The 26,249-nt window shown below is 58.6% G+C and overlaps 2 protein-coding genes across 6 annotated transcripts in view; one reads left to right on the top strand and one right to left on the bottom strand.

The window, feature by feature from the left end:
* LOC132814147 (vacuolar fusion protein MON1 homolog B-like) overlaps window positions 1-18,440 on the bottom strand; it is a 56,606-nt gene extending 38,166 nt beyond the window's left edge. For 2 of the 5 annotated variants that reach the window (XM_060823383.1, XM_060823386.1), the window contains exons 1-5: window positions 18,338-18,436; window positions 9,219-9,352; window positions 7,328-7,462; window positions 6,192-6,566; window positions 3,972-4,779 (exon numbers count right to left, since the gene is read on the bottom strand). In XM_060823383.1, the coding sequence (XP_060679366.1) occupies window positions 3,972-4,779; window positions 6,192-6,566; window positions 7,328-7,462; window positions 9,219-9,297 (1,397 nt within the window). In that variant the 5' untranslated portion in view covers window positions 9,298-9,352; window positions 18,338-18,436. Of the gene's footprint in view, window positions 1-3,971; window positions 4,780-6,191; window positions 6,567-7,327; window positions 7,463-9,218; window positions 9,353-15,172; window positions 15,311-18,337 lie in introns of those variants that run through there. The other 3 variants (XM_060823387.1, XM_060823385.1, XM_060823384.1) reach the window with 3 other exon arrangements.
* The window catches only part of LOC132814148 (tyrosine-protein phosphatase non-receptor type 18-like), a 49,815-nt gene continuing 39,870 nt past the window's right edge, over window positions 16,305-26,249 (top strand). The window contains exons 1-2 of the mRNA XM_060823389.1: window positions 16,305-17,676; window positions 18,372-19,287. Of these exons, the coding sequence (XP_060679372.1) occupies window positions 19,210-19,287 (78 nt within the window). The 5' untranslated portion in view covers window positions 16,305-17,676; window positions 18,372-19,209. The remainder of the gene's footprint in view (window positions 17,677-18,371; window positions 19,288-26,249) is intronic.

Genomic DNA, 26,249 nt, shown 5'->3' with positions numbered 1-26,249 from the left:
AGAGGAGGTCGGTGCGTGTGTGAGAGGAGGTCGGTGCGTGTGTGAGAGAGGAGGTCGGTGCGTGTGTGAGAGAGGAGGTCGGTGCGTGTGTGAGAGAGGAGGTCGGTGCGTGTGTGTGCGAGAGGAGGTCGGTGCGTGTGTGTGCGAGAGGAGGTCGGTGCGTGTGTGAGAGGAGGTCGGTGCGTGTGTGAGAGAGGAGGTCGGTGCGTGTGTGAGAGAGGAGGTCGGTGCGTGTGTGTGAGAGGAGGTCGGTGCGTGTGTGTGAGAGGAGGTCGGTGCGTGTGAGAGAGAGGAGGTCGGTGCGAGTGTGAGAGGAGGTCGGTGCGTGTGTGAGAGAGGAGGTCGGTGCGTGTGTGAGAGAGGAGGTCGGTGCGTGTGTGAGAGAGGAGGTCGGTGCGTGTGTGTGTGAGAGAGGAGGTCGATGCGTGTGTGTGTGAGAGAGGAGGTCGGTGCGTGTGTGTGAGGGGAGGTCGGTGCGTGTGTGTGAGAGGAGGTCGGTGCGTGTGTGAGAGAGGAGGTCGGTGCGTGTGTGAGAGAGGAGGTCGGTGCGTGCGTGTGTGAGAGAGGAGGTCGATGCGTGCGTGTGTGTGAGGGGAGGTCGGTGCGTGTGTGTGAGGGGAGGTCGGTGCGTGTGTGTGAGGGGAGGTCGGTGCGTGTGTGTGAGGGAGGTCGGTGCGTGTGTGTGAGGGGAGGTCGGTGCGTGTGTGTGAGGGGAGGTCGGTGCGTGTGTGTGAGGGGAGGTCGGTGCGTGTGTGTGAGGGGAGGTCGGTGCGTGTGTGTGAGGGGAGGTCGGTGCGTGTGTGTGAGGGGAGGTCGGTGCGTGTGTGTGAGGGGAGGTCGGTGCGTGTGTGTGAGGGGAGGTCGGTGCGTGTGTGTGAGGGGAGGTCGGTGCGTGTGTGTGAGGGGAGGTCGGTGCGTGTGTGTGAGGGGAGGTCGGTGCGTGTGTGTGAGGGGAGGTCGGTGCGTGTGTGTGAGGGGAGGTCGGTGCGTGTGTGTGAGGGGAGGTCGGTGCGTGTGTGTGAGGGGAGGTCGGTGCGTGTGTGTGAGGGGAGGTCGGTGCGTGTGTGTGAGGGGAGGTCGGTGCGTGTGTGTGAGGGGAGGTCGGTGCGTGTGTGTGAGGGGAGGTCGGTGCGTGTGTGTGAGGGGAGGTCGGTGCGTGTGTGTGAGGGGAGGTCGGTGCGTGTGTGTGAGGGGAGGTCGGTGCGTGTGTGTGAGGGGAGGTCGGTGCGTGTGTGTGAGGGGAGGTCGGTGCGTGTGTGTGAGGGGAGGTCGGTGCGTGTGTGTGAGGGGAGGTCGGTGCGTGTGTGTGAGGGGAGGTCGGTGCGTGTGTGTGAGGGGAGGTCGGTGCGTGTGTGTGAGGGGAGGTCGGTGCGTGTGTGTGAGGGGAGGTCGGTGCGTGTGTGTGAGGGGAGGTCGGTGCGTGTGTGTGTGAGAGAGGAGGTCGGTGCGTGTGTGTGAGGGGAGGTCGGTGCGTGTGTGTGAGGGGAGGTCGGTGCGTGTGTGTGAGGGGAGGTCGGTGCGTGTGTGCGTGAGGGGAGGTCGGTGCGTGTGTGCGTGAGGGGAGGTCGGTGCGTGTGTGCGTGAGAGGAGGTCGGTGCGTGTGTGCGTGAGAGGAGGTCGGTGCGTGTGTGAGAGGAGGTCGGTGTGTGCGTGAGAGGAGGTCGGTGCGTGTGTGCGTGAGAGGAGGTCGGTGCGTGTGTGAGAGGAGGTCGGTGCGTGTGTGAGAGGAGGTCGGTGCGTGTGTGTGTGAGAGAGGAGGTCGGTGCGTGTGTGTGAGGGGAGGTCGGTGCGTGTGTGTGAGGGGAGGTCGGTGCGTGTGTGTGAGGGGAGGTCGGTGCGTGTGTGTGAGGGGAGGTCGGTGCGTGTGTGTGAGGGGAGGTCGGTGCGTGTGTGTGAGGGGAGGTCGGTGCGTGTGTGTGAGGGGAGGTCGGTGCGTGTGTGTGAGGGGAGGTCGGTGCGTGTGTGTGAGGGGAGGTCGGTGCGTGTGTGTGAGGGGAGGTCGGTGCGTGTGTGTGAGGGGAGGTCGGTGCGTGTGTGTGAGGGGAGGTCGGTGCGTGTGTGTGAGGGGAGGTCGGTGCGTGTGTGTGAGGGGAGGTCGGTGCGTGTGTGTGAGGGGAGGTCGGTGCGTGTGTGTGAGGGGAGGTCGGTGCGTGTGTGTGAGGGGAGGTCGGTGCGTGTGTGTGAGGGGAGGTCGGTGCGTGTGTGTGAGGGGAGGTCGGTGCGTGTGTGTGAGGGGAGGTCGGTGCGTGTGTGTGAGGGGAGGTCGGTGCGTGTGTGTGAGGGGAGGTCGGTGCGTGTGTGTGAGGGGAGGTCGGTGCGTGTGTGCGTGAGAGGAGGTCGGTGCGTGTGTGCGTGAGAGGAGGTCGGTGCGTGCGTGAGAGGAGGTCGGTGTGTGCGTGAGAGGAGGTCGGTGCGTGTGTGCGTGAGAGGAGGTCGGTGCGTGTGTGAGAGGAGGTCGGTGCGTGTGTGAGAGGAGGTCGGTGCGTGTGTGTGTGAGAGAGGAGGTCGGTGCGTGTGTGTGTGAGAGAGGAGGTCGGTGCGTGTGTGCGTGTGTGAGAGGAGGTCGGTGCGTGTGCGTGAGAGGAGGAGGTCGGTGCGTGTGCGTGAGGGGAGGTCGGTGCGTGTGCGTGTGTGTGAGAGGAGGTCGATGCATGTGTGTGTGTGTGAGAGGAGGTCGGTGCGTGTGTGGGAGAGGGGGTCGGTGCGTGTGTGTGAGGGGAGGTCGGTGCGTGTGTGTGAGGGGAGGTCGGTGCGTGTGTGTGAGGGGAGGAGGTCGGTGCGTGTGTGCGTGAGAGGAGGTCGGTGCGTGTGTGCGTGAGAGGAGGTCGGTGCGTGTGTGAGAGGAGGTCGGTGCGTGTGTGAGAGGAGGTCGGTGTGTGTGTGTGAGAGAGGAGGTCGGTGCGTGTGTGTGTGAGAGAGGAGGTCGGTGCGTGTGTGCGTGTGAGAGGAGGTCGGTGCGTGTGCGTGAGAGGAGGAGGTCGGTGCGTGTGCGTGAGGGGAGGTCGGTGCGTGTGCGTGTGTGTGAGAGGAGGTCGATGCATGTGTGTGTGTGTGAGAGGAGGTCGGTGCGTGTGTGGGAGAGGGGGTCGGTGCGTGTGTGGGAGAGGTCGGTGCGTGTGTGAGAGAGGAGGTCGGTGCGTGTGTGAGAGAGGAGGTCGGTGCTTGTGTGCGAGAGGAGGTCGGTGCTTGTGTGCGAGAGGAGGTCGGTGCGTGTGCGCGTGTGTGAGTGGAGGTCGGTGCGTGTGTGAGCGGAGGTCGGTGCGTGTGTGCGTGGGTGAGTGGAGGTCGGTGCGTGTGTGCGAGTGTGAGGGGAGGTCGGTGCGTGTGTGCGAGTGTGAGGGGAGGTCGGTGCGTGTGTGCGAGAGGAGGTCGGTGCGTGTGTGCGAGAGGAGGTCGGGGCGTGTGTGCGTGTGTGAGTGGAGGTCGGTGCGTGTGTGCGTGTGTGAGAGGAGGTCGGTGCGTGTGTGCGTGTGTGAGTGGAGGTCGGTGCGTGTGTGCGTGTGTGAGTGGAGGTCGGTGCGTGTGTGCGTGTGGGAGAGGGGGTCGGTGCGTGTGTGGGAGAGGGGGTCGGTGCGTGTGTGGGAGAGGGGGTCTGTGCGTGTGTGGGAGAGGGGGTCGGTGCGTGTGTGGGAGAGGGGGTCGGTGCGTGTGTGCGTGTGTGAGTGGAGGTCGGTGCGTGTGTGTGAGAGGAGGTCGGTGCGTGTGTGAGAGGAGGTCGGTGCGTGTGTGCGAGGAGGTCGGTGCGTGTGCGCGTGGAGGTCGGTGCGTGTGCGCGTGGAGGTCGGTGCGTGTGTGCGTGTGTGAGAGGAGGTCGGTGCGTGTGTGCGCGTGTGTGTGTGGGGGGAGGAGACGGGAGTGGGCGTAGGGAGGGTATTGGGCGGGTTTGGAGTGGCGATGCCGGGTGAGATGGGTGGATGTAGATGGGCCGAATGGCAGGCTCGGAGAGGTTTGCCTAGGCCCATGGCGGTTACCTGGCGTACTGGGCCAGATGCCTCGGGTTCCCCGCTACGTCCAGGGGCCTGTACAAGAAGTGGCGCAGGTCCGGCAGGCTCAGCCTGGAGGACCCGGTATTCGAGGGCGTCCTCAGCGCTGCCTGCAGCCCGGCCAGCAGCCCCTGGGCCTTGAGGCCTTCCTCGATCCTCGTCTTACAGGCTGCCACGCTGTGGAAGGCCCCTCGGTCGGTGGAGAGCAGGAGGAGCCGCAGCCCGGTGCCGGCCGCCTCCAGGGAGGAGGCGTAGGCGTAGAAGTAGCCGTCCGGGCAGAGGCCGGGCAAGCAGACGGGCGTCCAGACTTCCCCGGCCTGCGGGGGCGCCCCCGAGCCCCCCAGCAGGTTGAAGAGCAGGTGGAGGTCGGCGGGCTCCAGGCGGGCCTCCTCCACCAGGGCCCGCTCCTGGGCGATGCTGACCAGCCGCCCGCGGGCCAGCAGGATGGAGAAGACCAGGTTGGCGGTGACGCAGCGCAGCAGCAGCTGGGTGACGGCCTCCCGCAGCCCGGGCGCCAGGGCCTGGCACTGCACCGCCCCCAGCAGGAGCCCCGGGTCCGACTCCAGCCGGCCCAGCAGGTTGTCCAGCAGCCGCTCGGAGCCGGCCAGCAGGCGCCGCAGGTCGTAGTTCTGCTTGCGCTGGAAGATGCGGGCCACCGTGGCGCGGGTCAGCAGGCTGACGATCTGCTGGTAGACGTAGACCAGCTCCCGGCGCAGCTGCTGGGGGGACTGCCGGCCGCGGGACACTGAGACCAGCACCAGGGGGCCGTGCCGGGAGAACACAACCTTGTAGTCATCTGCAGAGGGAGGGAGAGAGAGAGAGAGAGAGAGAGAGAGAGAGAGAGAGAGAGAGAGTGTGAGAGAGGGAGAGAGAGTGTGTGAGAGGGAGCATCGGTAACCACTCGACTGACCAGGCACCGAGGGAGCGGGCGCTGTGGGAGGGTCAGTGCTGAGGGAGTGGGTGCTGTGGGAGGGTCAGTGCTGAGGGAGGGTCAGTGCTGAGGGAGGGTCAGTGCTGTGGGAGGGTCAGTGCTGTGGGAGGGTCAGTGCTGAGGGAGGGGGAGCTGTGGGAGGGTCAGTGCTGAGGGAGCGGGTGCTGTGGGAGGGTCAGTGCTGAGGGAGTGGGTGCTGTGGGAGGGTCAGCGCTGAGGGAGGGTCAGTGCTGAGGGAGTGGGTGCTGTGGGAATGTCAGTGCTGAGGAAGCGGGTGCTGTGGGAGGCTCAGCGCTGAGGGAGTGGGTGCTGTGGGAGGGTCAGCGCTGAGGGAGGGTCAGTGCTGAGGGAGCGGACGCTGTGGGAGGGTCAGTGCCGAGGGAGTGGGTGCTGTGGGAGGGTCAGCGCTGAGTGAGAGGGTGCAGTGGGAGGGTCAGTGCTGAGGGAGCGGGTGCTGTGGGAGGGTCAGTGCTGAGGGAGTGGGTGCTGTGGGAGGGTCAGTGCCGAGGGAGTGGGTGCTGTGGGAGGGTCAGCGCTGAGTGAGAGGGTGCAGTGGGAGGGTCAGTGCTGAGGGAGCGGGTGCTGTGGGAGGGTCAGTGCTGAGGGAGTGGGTGCTGTGGGAGGGTCAGTGCTGAGGGAGTGGGTGCTGTGGGAGGGTCAGCGCTGAGGGAGGGTCAGTGCAGAGGGAGCGGGTGCTGTGGGAGGGTCAGTGCTGAGGGAGCGGGTGCTGTGGGAGGCTCAGCGCTGAGGGAGTGGGTGCTGTGGGAGGGTCAGTGCTGAGGGAGGGTCAGTGCTGAGGGAGTGGTTGCTGTGGGAGGGTCAGTGCTGAGGGAGTGGTTGCTGTGGGAGGGTCAGTGCTGAGGGAGCGGGTGCTGTGGGAGGGTCAGTGCTGAGGGAGCGGGCGCTGTGAGAGGGTCAGTGCTGAGGGAGTGGGTGCTGTGGGAGGGGGTGCTGTGGGAGGGTCAGTGCTGAGGGAGCGGGTGCTGTGGGAGGGTCAGTGCTGAGGGAGTGGGTGCTGTGGGAGGGTCAGTGCTGAGGGAGTGGGTGCTGTGGGAGGGTCAGTGCTGAGGGAGTGGGCGCTGTGGGAGGGTCAGTGCTGAGCGAGCGGGTGCTGATTATCGGAATGCCGCCGATTAGATTCCAGTCTGTAACTCCCTCCCGGGGTATCTGTTATTCTGTATATAAACCACCCTGAACCCCTCCATTAGATTCCAGTCGGTAACTCGCTCGCTGGGGCAGGCTCTCAGGCCTACCCGTTGCCATGGAGACGCTCCTACCTGCCTGGATGGACCGGATGTTGTCTCCGCCATCTTGAACGAAGGAGACCAGCGCCATCATGACGCCCATGGTGGAGGAGAGTGCCTCCTCGTTGCCGTAGCGGGAGTAGATGGGCTTGCCCGCTTCGCTCAGCACGAAGACGTGTTTGCGGTGGGAGCGCCACCCCTCGCCAGTGACGTCCTCGTTGCGGGGGCACTGGGGGGCACCGCGCCCCAACATGGCGGCCGGCGCCTGGCTATCGCACCGGTCCTCCCCGGCGTTCCCGGACCAGCCCAGGAGCTCCCCCTCCTCCTCCTCCCCGTCGTCGTCCAGGGGCACGGCCCCCTGCCAACCTGGGTGGGCTCCATCAGCGTCCGGGCTGGGGGTGTCACCACCTGGGGGTGGGTGGGGGGGACAAACAGAGAAACAGCTCACCCTCACGTCAGGGAACTACCCTTCAGCCCCACCCTCCCTCCTCCAGCCTGGTATACCTGAACACGAGGCCATTCTGTCCTTCTCCAGCCTGCTAGCCCTCCCCCAGCACCACCGGTGTACTGCAGGTGATCCTTCCCACCTTCCCCACTCTTTTCTGGCCCTCTCCAGACCACACCAGCGGGATGGCTCGCTCGCCGCCCAGTCCCTCCGGTCCACAGACATTCCGATCCCAGTCTGCCAGCGGGAATCCCAACCCCAGACTCCCAGCTGGAATCTGTTCCACCCTGGAATCCCTGCAGCGTGACAGTTTCCTCTCACACTCCAAAGATGTGGGGGTTAGGGTGGATTGGCCGTGCTAAATTGTCCCCGTAGTGCCCAGGGATGTGCGGGTTAGGGTGGATTGGCCGTGCTAAATTGTCCCCGTAGTGCCCAGGGATGTGCAGGTTAGGGGTCAATGCAGAGTAATAGGGTAGGGGGAACGGGTTTGGGTGTGTTAGTGTGGAACTGTTGGGCCGAATGGCCTGTTTCCACACAGTAGGGATTCTATGATTTCTCTAGAAGACCCCTCCCCCCATCCTTCCAAACCCCGATACTCTGTCTGCCCTCATTCGCCAACTCTCCCAACGGTTGAATCAACCTCGTGACCTCCTCTGCCCCCCCCTTGCAGCTACAGATCATCCTGTCCCTCCCTCTCTCCCTGGAGGTCCCGGCCCTGACTCACCTGCGGTGTTCAGCCCCCCCAGGCTCTCAGTGGGGGTATGAGGAGGGGTCCCGCTGACAGCGGCTGTTAACGGACTCCCCGGGGCACTGTCCTCGCCGCTCAGTGATGGGGTCTCTTCACAGAGAAGGGGTCCTGCTGGGGGAGAGAGAGCGAGGGGGAGAGAGAGCGAGACACAGAGAGAGAGAGAGAGAGAGAGAAAAAGAGAGAGAGAAAAAGAGAGAGAGAGAGTGACAGAGAGAGAGAGAGAAACAGAGAGAGAGAGAGACAGAGAGAGAGAGAGAGAGAGAGGGAGACAGAGAGAGGGAGACAGAGAGAGGGAGACAGAGAGAGGGAGACAGAGAGAGGGAGAGAGACAGAGACAGAGAGAGAGAGAGAGAGACAGAGAGAGGGAGACAGAGAGAGAGAGACAGAGAGAGAGGGGGAGGGTGACAGAGGGAGAGAGAGACAGAGAGGGGGACAGAGAGGGGGACAGAGAGGGGGACAGAGAGGGGGACAGAGAGGGGGACAGAGACACAGAGACAGAGGGGGAGAGAGAGACACAGACACAGAGAGAGAGAGAGACAGACAGACATACAGAGAGAGGGGGCAGAGAGAGAGGGGGACAGAGAGTCAGAGAGAGAGGGTGACAAAGAGAGAGACAGACAGAGAGACAGAGACAGAGAGAGAGGGGGACAGAGAGAGAGACAGAGACAGAGAGAGACAGAGACAGAGAGAGAGGGAGGGAGACAGAGAGAGAGGGAGACAGAGAGAGAGGGAGACAGAGAGAGGGAGACAGAGAGGGGAGACAGAGAGAGGGAGACAGAGAGTCAGAGAGAGAGGGTGACAAAGAGAGAGACAGACAGAGAGACAGAGACAGAGAGAGAGGGGGACAGAGAGAGAGGGGGAGAGAGAGAGAGGGGGAGAGAGAGAGACACAGACAGAGAGAGAGAGAGAGAGAGAGAGGGGGACAGACAGAGAGGGGGACAGACAGAGAGAGGGAGGGAGACAGTCAGAGAGAGAGAGAGGGTGACAAAGAGAGAGACAGACAGAGAGAGGGGGACAGAGAGAGGGGGGAACAGAGAGAGAGAGAGAGAGACACAGACAGAGAGAGAGCGAAGGGGGACAGACAGAGAGGGGGAGAGAGACAGAGATAAGGTAATCTTTTAACAAGAGGGAACGGGAAAAAGTGCGGGACGATACACTGGAGGACGGGGATAGGGAGGGGGTGTAGGGGCTGGAGGAGGGGACGTAGATAGGGAGGGGGTGTAGAGGCTGGAGGAGGGGACGTAGATAGGGAGGGGGTGTAGAGGCTGGAGGAGGGGACGTAGATAGGGAGGGGGTGTAGAGGCTGGAGGAGGGGACGTAGATAGGGAGGGGGTGTAGAGGCTGGAGGAGGGGACGTAGATAGGGAGGGGGTGTAGAGGCTGGAGGAGGGGACGTAGATAGGGAGGGGGTGTAGGGGCTGGAGGAGGGGACGGGGATAGGGAGGGGGTGTAGGGGCTGGAGGAGGGGACGGAGATAGGGAGGGGGTGTAGGGGCTGGAGGAGGGGACGGAGATAGGGAGTGAGTGAGGGAGGAGGGGACGGAGATAGGGAGGGGGTGTAGGGGCTGGAGGAGGGGACGGAGATAGGGAGGGGGTGTAGGGGCTGGAGGAGGGGACGGAGATAGGGAGGGGGTGTAGGGGGTGGAGGAGGGGACAGGGATAGGGAGGGGGTGTAGGGGTTGGAGGAGGGGACAGGGATAGGGAGGGGGTGTAGGGGCTGGAGGAGGGGACAGGGATAGGGAGGGGGTGTAGGGGCTGGAGGAGGGGACGGGGATAGGGAGGGGGTGTAGGGGCTGGAGGAGGGGACGGGGATAGGGAGGGGGTGTAGGGGGCTGGAGGGGGTGACGGGGAGACAGGGAAAGCCGTTACCTGGAGACACCGACCATTCATCCCCAGCTGCTGTCTCCTTCTCCCTGAGTGAGGGAGGGCTCTCTGGCCGAATGCTCATCGCGTGACCCGCTGCGCTGACTCAGACCGGGGCCCAGCCAGCAGCATCCCAACACCTGGGAAGGTGGGGGAGGGAAACACACCGTCAACAGGGTGGGGGCTGATCCCCACCTCTGTCCACCATCCTTCCCCCTCCCAGTACACTGTCCCCCCCCCTTTACTGCGACTGCCAGACTGTCTGTCTGTCTGTCGGTCTCTCTCCCTCCCCCTCACTCTCGGTCTCTCTCCCCCTTGCACTCGGTCCCTGTGTCCCTTGCTCCCTGTGTCTCTCTCTGTTGGTCTCTCTGTCTGTGTCTGTGTGTGTCTCCTGGTCTCTGTCTCTCTCTCTCGGTCTGTGTGTCTTGGTCTCTATCTCTCTCTCCCCCCCACCCCGTGTCTCTGTCTGTCTGTCTCGGTCTCTGTGTGTGTGTCTCTCTCGATCACTATCTCTGTGTCTCTCTCTCTCTCTCTGTATCTGTGTGTGTCTCTCTCTCTCTCGGTCTCTGTGTGTATCTGTCTCTCTATCTCTGTGTCTTGGTCTGTCTCTTTCTCAGTCTCTCCCTCGGGGGGTGTGTGTGTGTGTGTGTGTGTGTGTGTCTCGGTCTCTGTTGGTCTCTGTGTGTATGTGTCTCTTGGTCTCGGTGTGTCTCTGTCTGTCTCTCTCGGTCTCTGTGTCTCTCTCACTCTGTGTCTGTCTGTCTCTCTCTCTCTCTCTCTCGGTGTCTCTGTCTGTCTCTCTCTCTTTCTGTCTATCTCTGTCTCTCTCTCGGTCTGTGTGTGTGTCTCTGTCAGTCTGTGTGTCTCTCTCTCTCTCTCTTGGTCTCTGTGTGTCTCTGTTGCTGTCTCTCTGTGTGTGTCTCTCTCTCGGTCTCTCTATCTGTGTCTCTGTCTCTGTCTCTCTCTCTCTGTGTGCGTGTCTCTGTCTGTGTGTGTGTGTCATGCTCTCTCTCTCTCTGTCTGTGTCTCTGCATCCCTCTCTCTCTGTCACACCCGCACTCTCTCTCTCGCTCGCTCTCTCTCACACACACACACACACACACAGTAACCCTCCCATTTGGAGTCCACCAGCCTCATAGCCTGACTAAGGGCTCTGGACCCTTGAGTCTCCCACCCGGAGTTGGGGGGTGAAACAACCTCTCCCCATCTCTCCCCCTGGTGCAGTGGCCCCCTCGTCCGTTTTGATTCAAGGTGACCTCTCGCTCTTTCTGCTGGAAAAGCTCAGTGGGGTCGCGGCTGGGTGCGTGTTTTGTTTTGGAGTTGGGCTGCGGGTTTCGCTCTGCAGAGACCTCTTCCCGCCAGCTCTCCAGCGCTCTGGCCCGCGAAGCTAAAGATAACGCGCCGAGGCGGTTTTAAAATTAGGGGCGAGAAGGGGAGGCAGTCCCGAACTGCCGCTGGGGAGACGCAGGGGCTCGTGGGGAGGTGTGATCGCAACACGCTCTCCAGCCCACACTCCCACGTCTCACCTCCCGGCCTAGCTCTGCTCTGCTAGGCCAACACAGGGGGAGACCGACACTGCGGTCACAGGCCTCTGGTTATTTATAAACCGTGACCACGTCAGTTCAGAAGCCGGGAGGCGGTGGTGGAGAGGGGGTGTCGCAGCGCCTGGGTGGGGGGGGGAATGGGAAGAGAGGGACGAGGTGCGAGACTCTCGCACGGTCACACCGCACACCTCTCAACGTGTACTGACCCCTGACCTGCAAACAAACACAGGCACAGACTCACACCCACACCCCCCGCTCTCACGCGGAAGCCCCCTCCCTGTAGGCAGACCGCACGCAACCCTCTCCCGTGCGTAGGTGTGCACGCAACGCCACCATGGACACACCCTGTCCATATACCCACGCCACGTATGTGCACAGAGTACCGACATGCACCCGCACCCCATCAACACACCCACAGATCCCCCCCGCGCGCGCGCGCGCGCGCGCACACACACACACACACCCTGGATATAAATACACTCCTTATACTCTACACATAAACACACACCCTATAGACACCCCAAATATATAAAACCACTGCCTAACGAACACCATACACACACACACCTTATATACAGCCCTAACACATATACACACTCTGTACTGTACACATACACTCAATATACACTCCCCCCCCCAACACATACATATTCCCTAGACTGTAGACACACACACACCCCCAATACACACATACATCCCCTAGGCTGTACACACACACACCCCCAATACACACATACATCCCCTAGGCTGTACACCCACACACCCCCAATACTCACATACAACCCCTAGGCTGTACACCCACACACCCCCAATACTCACATACAACCCCTAGGCTGCACACCCACACACCCCCAATACTCACATACAACCCCTAGGCTGTACACCCACACACCCCCAATACTCACATACAACCCCTAGGCTGTACACCCACACACCCCCAATACTCACATACATATTCCCTAGGCTGTACACCCACACACCCCCAATACACACATACAACCCCTAGGCTGTACACCCACACACCCCCAATACTCACATACAACCCCTAGGCTGTACACCCACCCCCCCCAATACTCACATACAACCCCTAGGCTGTACACCCCCCCCCCCCAATACTCACATACAACCCCTAGGCTGTACACCCCCCCCCCCCCCCCCCCCCCATACACACATACATCCCCTAGGCTGTACACCCCCCCCCCCCCAATACTCACATACAACCCCTCGGCTGTACACCCACACACCCCCAATACTCACATACAACCCCTCGGCTGTACACCCACACACCCCCAATACTCACATACAACCCCTAGGCTGTACACCCACCCCCCCAATACACACATACATCCCCTAGTCTGTACACCCACCCCCCCAATACACACATACATCCACTAGACTGTACACCCACACCCCCCATACACACATACATCCCCTAGACAGTATATCCTCCCCGATACATATGTACATCCCCGAGACTGGACACCCCTCCCCCCGATACATATATACACCCCCCCTCCAATACATATATACATCCCCTAGACTGTAAAGCCACACACCCCCGATACATATATACATCACCTAGACTGTATATCCTCCCCTGTACATATGTACATCCCCTAGACTGTACACCCACACCCCTCCCCCCCCGCCCCCCAGGTACATCCCCGAGACTGTACACCCCCCCGGTACATATATACATCCCCTAGACTGTACACACCCCCTCCCCGATACATATGTACACCCCTTAAACTGTACATACAATGTATATATCCCCTGTACTGAACACATATACACTCTATATAGACACAGCACCAATGTATACATCCCCTGTACTGTACACACACTATATTTACACACAGCACCAAATGTAAACATCCCCTATACTGTACACACGCACTCTATATACACACAGCACGAATGTATACATCCCTATACTGTACACACACTATATATACACACAGCACCAACGTAAAAATCCCCTGTACTGTACACACACACTCTATATACACACAGCACCAATGTATACATCCCCTGTACTGTACACACACACACTATATACACACAGCACCAATGTATACATCCCCCGTACTGTACACACACTCTATATACACACAGCACCAATGTATACATCCCCTGTACTGCACGCACACACTATATACACACAGCACCAATGTATACATCCCCTGTACTGTACACACACACTATATACACACAGCACCAATGTATACATCCCCTGTACTGTACACACTATATACACACAGCACCAATGTATACATCCCCTATACTGTACACACACACACTATATACACACAGCACCAATGTATACATCCCCTGTACTGTACACACACACGATATACACACAGCACCAATGTAAACATCCCCTTTACTGTACATACTATATACACACAGCACCAATGTATACATCCCCCGTACTGTACACACACACTCTATATACACACAGCACCAATGTATACATCCCCTGTACTGCACGCACACTATATATACACACAGCACCAATGTATACATCCCCTGTACTGCACGCACACACTATATACACACAGCACCAATGTATACATCCCCTATACTATACACACACACTATATACACACAGCACCAATGTATACATCCCCTATACTGTACACACACTATATACACACAGCACCAATGTATACATCCCCTGTACTGTACACACACACTATATACACACAGCACCAATGTATACATCCCCTATACTGTACATACTATACACACACAGCACCAATGTATACATCCCCTATACTATACACACACACTATATACACACAGCACCAATGTATACATCCCCTATACTGTACATACTATATACACACAGCACCAATGTATACATCCCCCGTACTGTACACACACACTCTATATACACACAGCACCAATGTATACATCCCCTATACTGTACACACACACTATATACACAGCACCAATGTATACATCCCCTGTACTGTACACACACACTATATACACACAGCACCAATGTATACATCCCCTATACTGTACATACTATACACACACAGCACCAATGTATACATCCCCTATACTATACACACACACTATATACACACAGCACCAATGTATACATCCCCTATACTGTACATACTATATACACACAGCACCAATGTATACATCCCCCGTACTGTACACACACACACTATATACACACAGCACCAATGTATACATCCCCTGTACTGTACACACACACTATATACACAGCACCAATGTATACATCCCCTGTACTGTACACACACACTATATACACACAGCACCAATGTATACATCCCCTACACTGTATACACACACACTATATACACACAGCACCAATGTATACATCCCCTGTACTGTACACACACACTATATACACAGCACCAATGTATACATCCCCTGTACTGTACACACTATATACACAGCACCAATGTATACATCCCCTGTACTGTACACACACTATATACACACAGCACCAATGTATACATCCCCTATACTGTACACACACTATATACACACAGCACCAATGTATACATCCCCTGTACTGTACACACTATATACACACAGCACCAATGTATACATCCCCTGTACTGTACACACACTATATACACACAGCACCAATGTATACATCCCCTATACTGTACACACACTATATACACACAGCACCAATGTATACATCCCCTGTACTGTACACACACTATATACACACAGCACCAATGTATACATCCCCTGTACTGTACACACTATATACACAGCACCAATGTATACATCCCCTATACTGTACACACACTATATACACACAGCACCAATGTATACATCCCCTGTACTGTACACACACTATATACACACAGCACCAATGTATACATCCCCTGTACTGTACACACTATATACACAGCACCAATGTATACATCCCCTGTACTGTACACACACTATATACACACAGCACCAATGTATACATCCCCTGTACTGTACACACACTATATACACACAGCACCAATGTATACATCCCCTATACTGTACACACACTATATACACACAGCACCAATGTATACATCCCCTGTACTGTACACACACTATATACACACAGCACCAATGTATACATCCCCTGTACTGTACACACTATATACACAGCACCAATGTATACATCCCCTATACTGTACACACACTATATACACACAGCACCAATGTATACATCCCCTGTACTGTACACACACTATATACACACAGCACCAATGTATACATCCCCTGTACTGTACATATACACTCTCTCCACACACACGGACATATATTATATATAATATATACACCCATTTAGCACCTTATCCCTGCCCCCCCTCCCCCTTGCCCCCTGCCCCCCTGCCCATACCTTCCCCCTGCCCCCTGCCCCCTGCCCCCTGCCCCTACCTCCCCCTGTCTCTCTCTCTCTTTCCCTGGGGCTTGCTCTTTCCTGGGTCCTCTCTCTCCCACCTCTTCCTCCTCCGGCTCTGACCGACGGAGACACCGACCAATCGGAGCGGCCGCTGTTCCCTCCCTCCCTCCCCCTCGCCCCCACGCTCCGCCAATCCACACCCTCCCCGGCTGCGTCCCCGGCCCGCATTGGCCGAGGTGCCAAAGCCGATCAGGCGATGCCCGCCCACGCCTGGACCAATCACAGCGCCGCACGCCGAGGGCGCCGCCCAGAACCGCCCGAGCGCTGTCAACCGCCCGGGATGCGACCCGCCCTCTTCCAATGGACACCCTTTCAACCAATGGAATTGCAGGTTAGGCAAATAGACGTGAGTAGTGACCAATCAGACTGCGGGATTCCGCTCAGCCTTCCCAACATAGACCAATAGAAACCTACGGATTCTCTGATGGACACCGCCTTTCACCTATCGTTGGGCGCCATTGTGCTCCCGCCTCCTGCTGTGAACCAATGATGGCCGCGAACGCTTTGACGGACGCAGTGTCCCGTCAATCACAAGCACGCGCAAGTCCGCCCCTTCACACTGAGCCAATAGGATGTGGAGAGGCCGGCCTGACGGACGCGAACCCTAACCAATCAGAGGGCAGTATCCCGGAAAAGTGCGTCACGTTTCGAACCAATGGTAGTCCACCGCTCCCTGACGGACGCAACTTTCGTCCAGTCATAGTGCGGAAATGTCGTAAACATTCCCACCCCTTTTAAACCCACTGTGGTCCACCCCTCTCTGACAGTCGCGGCTTCCGGCCAACCAGCGAGCGGCGAACTAGTCCCGCCTTTCGCCCTGCTATCCAATGGAAGCAAAGATGCTCCCGTCAATCATGGCGTCTCCCCGCCTCTTCGTAACGTCAGCCAATGGAACGTGGCGGGGGTGCCCGACGGACGCGGCTGCTGGCCAATGGGGCGGGGGCGTGTGTCCGGGAGGGCCCCCGATGGACAGAGCCGTCCGTCCAATGGGATGGCGAGCTCGCGGTGGGCGGGACAGAGTTTAAACTGTCAACAGTTGTCAGGGAGGGAGAGAGGGAGGGAGAAAGGGGGATTAGAGAGAGAGAGAGGGAAGGAAGGAAAGAAAGAAAGAAAGAAAGAGAGAGAGAGAGAAAAAGAAAAGAAGTGAAAGAGAGAGAGAGAAGGAAAGAAAGAGAGAGAAAAAAAGAAAAGTGAAAGAGAGAGAGAGAGAGAGAAAAAGAAAAGAAGTGAAAGAGAGAGAGAGAAGGAAAGAAAGAGAGAGAAAAAAAGAAAAGTGAAAGAGAGAGAGAGAGAGAAGGAAAGAAAGAAAGAGAGAAAAAAGAAAAGTGAGAGAGAGAGAAGGAAAGAAAGAAAGAGAGAAAAAAGAAAAGAAGTGAGAGAGAGAAGGAAAGAAAGAAAGAGAGAAAAAAGAAAAGAAGTGAAAGAGAGAGAGAGAGAAGGAAGGAAAGAAAGAAAGAAAGAGAGAGAAAAAAAGAAAAGAAGTGAGAGAGAGAAGGAAAGAAAGAAAGAGAGAAAAAAAAGAAAAGAAGTGAGAGAGAGAAGGAAAGAAAGAAAGAGAGAAAAAAAGAAAAGAAGTGAGAGAGAGAGAATGCTCGAAACGTCGAATTCTCTATTCCTGAGATGCTGCCTAACCTGCTGTGCTTTGACCAGCAACACATTTGCAGAGAGAGAGAGAAGGAAGGAAAGAAAGAAAGAAAGAGAGAGAAAAAAGAAAAGAAGTGAGAGAGAGAAGGAAAGAAAGAAAGAGAGAAAAAAAGAAAAGAAGTGAGAGAGAGAGAGAGAATAGTGAAGGGAAGAGAGAAAAAGAAAAGTGAAAGAGAGAGAAAAAGAAATGAAGTGAAAGAGAGAAGTAGACAATAGTGAAGGAGGAAGAGAGGAAAAAAATAGCGAAGGAGGAAGAGAGAGATAGAAAAAGAAAATTGTGAAAGAGAGAGAAAAAATAGTGAGGGAAAGAGAGAAGGAGAAAATAGTGAAGGAGGGAGAGAGAAAATCTAGTGACGGAGGAAGAGAGTAAAGGAGAAAATAGTGAAGGAGGGAGAGAGAAAAAGGAAATAGTGAACGAGAGAGACAGAAGAAGAAAATAGTGAGTGAGAGAGGAGGAGAAAGTAGTGAGAGGGGGAAGATAGTGAAGGAAAAAAGAGAGAGAAAGGGAAGATAGTGCAGGAAAGAGAGGAGGAGAGAGTAGTGAAGGAGAGAGGGAACGAACAGAGTGAGGTGGGGGTGAAGAAAAAGAAAGTGAAAAAGGAAAAAGAGAGAAAATAGTGAAGGGAGAGACTTTAAATGGGAAATATATAATAGAGTTATCAGAGAGAAAGCAGTGAATGAGAGAGAGTATACACTGGCAAATACATAAATGTAGAGTTATCACAGAGTGAGGGAGAGCGTTTACATTTGACATATAGAGTACGCAAGTTATCGAAAAGAGAGAGAATGAGGAAATAGGGAGCGTGTGTTGGGGGAGGAAATCAGGGAAAATGCAGTAAGTGAAAACGGGGGGGGGTGAGAAAGCAGGTTAGAAAATAGAGTTGGAGAGACGGGAGAGAGAGAGAGAGGGTTTGTCAGGCTGACAACGGGGTGAGAGACGCAGAGGGGGGAGAGAGAGAGGGTTTGTCAGGCTGACAACGGGGTGAGAGACGCAGAGGGGGGAGAGAGAGAGGGTTTGTCAGGCTGACAACGGGGTGAGAGACGCAGAGGGGGGGGGAGAGAGAGGGTTTGTCAGGCTGACAACGGGGTGAGACACACAGAGGGGGGGGAGAGAGAGAGGGTTTGTCAGGCTGACAACGGGGTGAGACACACAGAGGGGGGGGGAGAGAGAGAGGGTTTGTCAGGCTGACAACGGGGTGAGACACACAGAGGGGGGGGAGAGAGAGAGAGAGAGGGTTTGTCAGGCGAGAGGCGCAGGTGAGAGACGCAGAGGGCGACAGAACGAGAGAGAGAGAGAGTCAGATTGATAACAGGGCGAGAGGCGCAGAGAGACAGGATCGAGTCGGGGGGAGGGGTACGGGCAGGAAGGGGAGAGGGAGATGGTCTGGAGATAACGAGTGTCGACAAAGAGAGGGCGAGAGCAAGCGAGGGAGGGAGAGAGAGAGAGATTTGGGAAGCCGGAGTTGGACTGTGGTGTACAAAGTTTGAAAACTCACACAACGCCAGCTTATAGTCCCTTCTGTGTCTTAGAATTGTGTCCTCCACAACAACCCCCTGATGAAGGAGCGTCGCTCCGAAAGCTAGTGCTTCCAATCAAACCTGTTGGACAATCATCTGGTGTTGTGTGATTTTTAGCAGAGAGTGAGAGAGAGAGGAGAAGGAGGGAGCCCGGAGCTTGGGCGAGTGTCTGGTAAAGCCGGGTGTAGTTGCTGGCTGGAGACGGGAGAGAGAGGGCGACGGAGAGAGAGAGAGAGAGACACACACACACACAGACGGGAGAGAGAGAGAGACACAGAGAGAGAGAGAGACACACACAGAGGGAGAGAGAGAGACACACACACAGACGGGGAGAGAGAGAGACACAGAGAGAGAGAGAGACAGACACAGAGGGAGAGAGAGAGAGAGAGACACACACAGAGGGAGAGAGAGAGACACACACACACAGACGGGGAGAGAGAGAGACACAGAGAGAGAGAGAGACAGACACAGAGGGAGAGAGAGAGACACACACAGAGGGAGAGAGAGAGACACACACACACAGACGGGGAGAGAGAGAGACACAGAGAGAGAGAGAGACACACACAGAGGGAGAGAGAGAGACACACACACACAGACGGGGAGAGAGAGAGACACAGAGAGAGAGAGAGACAGACACAGAGGGAGAGAGAGAGAGACAGACACAGAGGGAGAGAGAGAGAGACAGACACACACAGAGGGAGAGAGAGAGACACACACGCAGACAGAGAGAGAGAGAGAGAGAGAGAGGGGACAGTGTGATTGCACCCCGCACCTTCCCCCAGGGCGAAGAGGGGAGTACCTGTCACCCCCCCCTCCCCTCCCCGTGGGGGTGTAGAAATCGGAGTGAGCCATGGAGAGGTTCCTGCAACACCTTGCGGACCTGGAGAAGGCGGACGGAGACGACTGCGGATTCGGGATGGAGTTCACTGTAAGTGGGCAGCGGATTCAGGGGAGGGGGGAGCAGCGAGTGGACGGGCTGAGCGGTCTGCGGCTCCCGTGAAATCAACTGAGGGTCACGGCACATCACCCCCCCTCCCAAACCCCAGCGCGGTGGGATGAGCAATGATGGCACCCCTCACCCTCACCCTCACCCTCATCCCCACCCCCAACCTAATACTCACCCTCACCCTCAACCCAATCCCCACCCTCACCCTCGCCCTCACCCTCACTCCCACCCTCAACCAATCCCCACCCAATCCCCACACTCACCCTCATTCCCACCCTCACCCTCATCCTAATCCTCACCGTCAACCCCACCCTCAACCTGCCTTCAACCCAATCCCCACCCTCACCCTCATCCTCACCCTCACCCCCACCTTCATCCTCACCCCCACCTTCAACCCAATCCCCACCCTCACCCCCACCCTCACCCTCACCCCCACCCTCACCCTCACCCTCACCCTCACCCCCACCTTCATCCTCACCCCCACCTTCAACCCAATCCCCACCCTCACCCCCACCCTCACCCCCACCCTCACCCTCATCCCCACCCTCACCCCCACCTTCAACCCAATCCCCACCCTCACCCCCACCCTCACCCCCACCCTCACCCTCATCCTCACCCTCACCCCCACCTTCATCCTCACCCCCACCTTCAACCCAATCCCCACCCTCACCCCCACCCTCACCCCCACCCTCACCCTCATCCCCACCCTCACCCCCACCTTCAACCCAATCCCCACCCTCACCCCCACCCTCACCCCCACCCTCACCCTCATCCCCACCCTCAACCCCACCTTCAACCCAATCCCCACCCCCACCCTCACCCCCACCTTCATCCTCACCCCCACCTTCAACCCAATCCCCACCCTCACCCCCACCCTCACCCTCACCCCCACCTTCATCCTCACCCCCACCTTCAACCCAATCCCCACCCTCACCCCCACCCTCACCCTCATCCTCACCCTCACCCCCACCTTCATCCTCACCCCCACCTTCAACCCAATCCCCACCCTCACCCCCACCCTCACCCCCACCCTCACCCCCACCCTCACCCTCATCCCCACCCTCACCCCCACCTTCAACCCAATCCCCACCCTCACCCCCACCCTCACCCCCACCCTCACCCTCATCCCCACCCTCAACCCCACCTTCAACCCAATCCCCACCCTCACCCTCACCCCCACCCTCACCCCCACCTTCATCCTCACCCCCACCTTCAACCCAATCCCCACCCTCACCCCCACCCTCACCCTCACCCCCACCTTCATCCTCACCCCCACCTTCAACCCAATCCCCACCCTCACCCCCACCCTCACCCTCACCCCCACCTTCATCCTCACCCCCACCTTCAACCCAATCCCCACCCTCACCCCCACCCTCACCCTCACCCCCACCTTCAACCCAATCCCCACCCTCACCCCCACCCTCACCCTCACCCCCACCTTCATCCTCACCCCCACCTTCAACCCAATCCCCACCCTCACCCCCACCCTCACCCTCACCCCCACCTTCATCCTCACCCCCACCCTCAACCCAATCCCCACCCTCACCCCCACCCTCACCCTCACCCCCACCTTCATCCTCACCCCCACCTTCAACCCAACCCCCACCCTCACCCCCACCCTCACCCCCACCCTCACCCTCATCCCCACCCTCACCCCCACCTTCAACCCAATCCCCAGCCTCACCCCCACCTACACCCCACCCACCCCCTCACCCTCATCACCAACCCAATCCCCACCCTCACCCCCACCCTCACCCCCACCTTCAACCCAATCCCCACCCTCACCCTCACCCCCACCCTCACCCTCACCCCCACCTTCATCCTCACCCCCACCCTCACCCCCACCCTCACCCCCACCCTCACCCCCACCCTCACCCCCACCCTCACCCTCATCCCCACCTTCAACCCACCCACCCCCTCACCCTCATCACCAACCCAATCCCCACCCTCACCCCCACCCTCAACCCAATCCCCACCCTCACCTTCACCCCCATCCCTACCCCCACCTTCACCCTCATCCCTACCCCTAACCCAATCCTCACCCTCATTCCCCACCCTCAACCCAATCCCCACCCCAACCCTCAACCCCACCCCCAACCAATCCCCACCCTCACCCTCACCCTCAACCCAATCTCCATCCTCACCCTCAACCCAATCCCCACCCTCGCCCCCACACTCACCCCTAACCCAATCTCACCCTCACCCCATCTCACCCTCACCCCTAACCCAATCTCACCCTCATCCTCACCCCCACCCTCAACCAATCCCCACCCTCACCCTCACCCTCATCCCAATTCCCACACTCACCCTCAACCCAATCCCCACCCTCACCCTCACCCTAAACCCCACCCTCTCCCTCACCCTCACCCCCACCCTCAACCAATGCCCACCCTCCCCCTCACCCCCACCCTCAACCCATTCCCCACCCTCACGCTCACCCTCCACCCAAACCCCACACTCACCCTCATCCCCACCCTCACCCTCATCCTTATCCCACCCTCAACCCAATCCAAACCCTGACCCTCACCCCAGCCTCCAGCCAATCCCCACCCTCACACTCACCCCCACCCTCACCCCAACCCTCATCCCCAGCCCCACCCCAATCCCCACCCTCACCCTCATCGTTATCCGCACCCTCAACCCAATCCAAACCCTGACCCTCACCCCACCCTCCAGCCAATCCCCACCCTCACCCTCACCTTCAACCCAATCCCCACCCCCACCCTCACCCTCAACCCAATCCCCACCCTCACCCTCAACCCAATCCCCACCCTCACCCTCACCCTAAACCCCACCCTCACCCCCACCCTCACCCCCACCCTCACCTTCAACCCAATCCCCAGCCTCACCCCCACCTACACCCCACCCACCCCCTCACCCTCATCACCAACCCCAACCTAATCCCCAAACTTGCCCTCACCCCCACCCTCAACCCAATCCCCACCCCCACCCTCACCTTCAACCCAATCCCCACCCCCACCCTCACCCTCATCCCCACCCCTAACCCAATTCCCACCCTCAACCCAATCCCCACCCCCACCCTCACCCTCATCCCCACCCCTAACCCAATTCCCACCCTCAACCCAATCCCCACCCTCACCCTCACCCTCAACCAATCCCCACCCTCACCCTCACCCTCGTCCTCAACCCAATCTCCATCCCTACCCTCACCCTCAACCCAATCCCCACCCTCGCCCTCACCCCAACCCAATCCCCACCCTCGCCCTCAACCCAATCCCCATCCTCACCCTCACCCTAATCCCCACCCTCTCCCTCACCCTCACCCCCAACCAATACCCACTCTCCCCCTCACCCCCACCCTCAACCCATTCCCCACCCTCACGCTCACCCTCCACCCAAACCCCACACTCACCCTCATCCCCATCCCCACCCAATCCCTACCCTCACCCTCATCCCCACCCTCACCCTCATCCTTATCCCCACCCTCAACCCAATCCAAACCCTGACCCTCACCCCACCCTCCAGCCTCTCCCCACCGTCACCCTCATCCCCACCCTCACCCTCACCCCAACCCTCATCCCCAGCCCCACCCCAGACCCAACCGCACCCTCACCCTCACCCTCAACCCAATCCCCACCCTCACCCTCACCTATATCCCAATCCCCACCCTCTCCCTCATCCCCACTCTCAACCCAATCCCCACCCTCACCCTCATCCCCACCTCCAGCCTCAACCCAATCCTCACCCTGACCCTCATCCCCGCCCCCAACCCCATCCCCACCCTCACCTTCACCCTCGGCCTCACCCACAGCCCAATCCCCACCCCCAACCCAATCCCCACCCTCACCCTCATCCCCACCCCCAACCCAATCCCCACCCTCACCCCCACCCCCAACCCAATCCACACCCTCACCCTCATCCCCACCCCCAACCCAAGCCCCACCCTCACCCTCATCCCCACCCCCAACCCAAGCCCCACCCTCACCCTCACCCACACCCCCAACCCAAGCCCCACCCTCACCCCCAACCCAATCCCCACCCCCAACCCAATCCCCACGCTCACCCTCACCCCCAACCCAATCCTCACCCTCACCCTCACCCTCACCTCCACCCACAACACAGTTCGTGAGAGAGAGGGAGCGTGGAGAGTTTGCGAGAGAGAGAGAGCATGGAGCGTTCCCGAGAGAGAGAGCGTAGAGCGTGCCCACGCGAGCGACAGAGAGAGCGCGTGGAGCGTTCGCGTGAGAGAGGGAGCGTGTAGCGATCAGGAGAGAGAGAGAGCGTGGAGCGATCACACGAGAGAGGGAGCATGGAGCGATCATGAGAGAGAGGGAGCGTTCACGAGAGAGAGTGAGCGTGGAGCGTTTGCGAGAGAGGGAGAGAGCGTGGAGCATTCGTGCACGCGAGAGAGGGAGAAAGCGTGGAGCATTCATGAGAGAGAGCGTGGAGCGGTCGCGCGAGAGAGGGAGAAAGCGTGGAGCATTCATGAGAGAGAGCGTGGAGCGGTCGCGCGAGAGAGGGAGAAAGCGTGGAGCATTCATGAGAGAGAGTGTGGAGCGGTCGCGTGAGAGATCAGGAGAGAGAGAGAGAGAGAGAGAGAGAGTGGAGCGATCACACGAGAGAGGGAGCATGGAGCGTTCACGAGAGTGGGAGAGAGAGCGTGGAGCATTCATGAGAGAGAGAGTGGAGCGATCATGAGAGAGAGTGAGCGTGGAGCGTTCGCGAGAGAGGGAGAGAGCGTGGAGCATTCGTGCACGCGAGAGAGGGAGAGAGCGTGGAGCGTTCGCGCAAGAGAGAGCGCATGGAGCGTTCACGCGAGAGATAGAAAGCGTGGAGCGTTGGCAAGAGTGAGAGAAGGAATGTGGAGCGATCACGAGAGAGGGAGCATGGAGCGTTTGCAGGAGAGAGAGAGAGCGTGGAGCGTTTGCCCGAGAGAGAGAGAGCGTGCAGCGTTCGCGAGAGTGGGAGAGAGAGCGTGGAGCATTCACGAGAGAGAGGAAGTGTGGAGTGTTCGCGCGCGAGAGAGAGAGTGTGGAGCGTTCGCGCAAGAGAGAGAGAGCATGGAGCAATCATGAGAGAGAGGGAGAGTGGAGAGTTCGCGAGAGAGAGAGTGGAGCGTGCCCGAGCGAGCAACAGAGAGAGCGCGTGGAGCGTTCGCAAGAGACACAGAGAGCGCATGGAGCGATCGCGAGAGAGGGAGAGTGTGGAGAGTTCATGAGAGAGAGCGTGGAGCGATCGTGCGAGTGAGAGAGCGTGGAGCGTTCGCGAGAGAGGGAGAGAGTGTGGAGAATTCATGAGCGAGAGCGTGGGGCGTTCGTGAGAGAGGGAGAGAGAGCATGGAGCGTTCGCGAGAGAGAGAGATATCACAGAGACTGGAGCGATCTCGAGAGAGAGAGCGCGGAGCGTTCGTGCGCGCGCGCAAGAGAGAGCGCGCACGCGTGGAGCGTTGGTGAGAGTGGAGCATTCCGTGTGCAAGAGAGAGAAAGAGCGTGGAGCGTTCGCGAGAGAGAGAGAGCATGGAGTGTTAGTGAGAGCAATAGCGAGCGTGGAGTGTTCGCGAGAGAGAGAGAGAGCGCACGCGTGGAGCGTTGGTGAGAGTGAGAGTGGAGCATTCTGTGTGCAAGAGAGAGAGAGCGTGGAGCGTTCGAGAGAGAGAGAGAGAGAGAGAGCATGGAACGTTCGTGAGAGAGAGAGGGAGAGAGAGCGTGGAGCGTTAGCACGAGAGAGAGAGAGAGGGAGCGTGGAGAGTTCGTGAGAGAGAGAGAGCGCGTGGAGCGTTCCCGAGAGAGAGTGTAGAGTGTGCCCGCACGAGCGATAGAGAGCGCGCATGGAGCTTTTACGAGAGAGAGAGAACGTAGAGCATGCCTGTGCGAGAGAGACAGAGAGGGCGTGGAGCATTCGAGAGAGAGCTTGGAGTCTTCGCGAGAGAGAGAGAGAATGAGGAGCGTTCGCATGAGAGAGAGAAAGCATGGAGCGTTCACGAGAGTGAGAGCGTAAAGCGTTAGAGAGAGAGAGAGTGTGGAGCATTCGCACGCGCGAGAGAGAGAGCATGGAGCGTTCGCGAGAGAGAGAGAGCATGGAGCGTTCGCGAGAGAGAGAGAGAGCATGGAGCGTTCGCGAGAGAGAGAGAGAGCGTGGAGCGATCACGAGAGAGAGGGAGCGTGGAGCGTTCGCAAGAGAGAGAGCATGGAGCGTCCGCGAGAAAGAGAGAACGTGGAGCGATCGTGAGAGAGAAGGAGCGTGGAGCGTTCATGCGTGAGAGAGAGAGTGAGAAAGAGAGATCTCGAGAGAGAGGAGCGATCTTGAGAGAGAGAGAGAGAGAGGAGCGATCTCGAGAGAGAGAGGCGCGATCTCGAGAGAGCGAGCGAGCGTGGAGCGTTTGCGAGATTGAGCGTGCGCGACAGAGAGAGAGAGCATGGATCATTTGGTGTGCGCGTGCGAGAGTGAGAGAGAGCATGGAGCGTTTGCGAGAGACTGAGAGCATGGAGCATTCGAGAGAGAGAGAGTGAGCGTGAGAGTTCACGAGAGAGCGTGCAGCAATCACGAGGGTGAGGGAGTGTGGGGCTGGGTGAGGGTGAGGGAGTGTGGGGCTGGGTGAGGGTGAGGGAGTGTGGGGCTGGGTGAGGGTGAGGGAGTGAGTGTGGGGCTAGGTGAGGGTGAGGGAGTGTGGGGCTGGGTGAGGGTGAGGGAGGGAGTGTGTGGCTGGGTGAGGGAGTGTGTGGCTGGGTGAGGGTGAGGGAGTGTGGGGCTAGGTGAGGGTGAGGGAGTGAGTGTGTGGCTGGGTGAGGGAGTGTGGGGCTGGGTGAGGGTGAGGGAGTGTGGGGCTGGGTGAGGGTGAGGGAGTGTGTGGCTGGGTGAGGGAGTGTGGGGCTGGGTGAGGGTGAGGGAGTGTGGGGCTGGGTGAGGGTGAGGGAGTGTGGGGCTGGGTGAGGGTGAGGGAGTGTGTGGCTGGGTGAGGGAGTGAGTGTGTGGCTGGGTGGGGG

This window comes from Hemiscyllium ocellatum, unplaced genomic scaffold (assembly GCF_020745735.1).
Source record: "Hemiscyllium ocellatum isolate sHemOce1 unplaced genomic scaffold, sHemOce1.pat.X.cur. scaffold_696_pat_ctg1, whole genome shotgun sequence".
In the NCBI taxonomy this organism is placed as follows: Eukaryota; Metazoa; Chordata; class Chondrichthyes; order Orectolobiformes; family Hemiscylliidae; genus Hemiscyllium; species Hemiscyllium ocellatum.
Note: the sequence above shows the minus strand (reverse complement) of the source record. Positions and strands in the feature narration are given on the sequence as shown.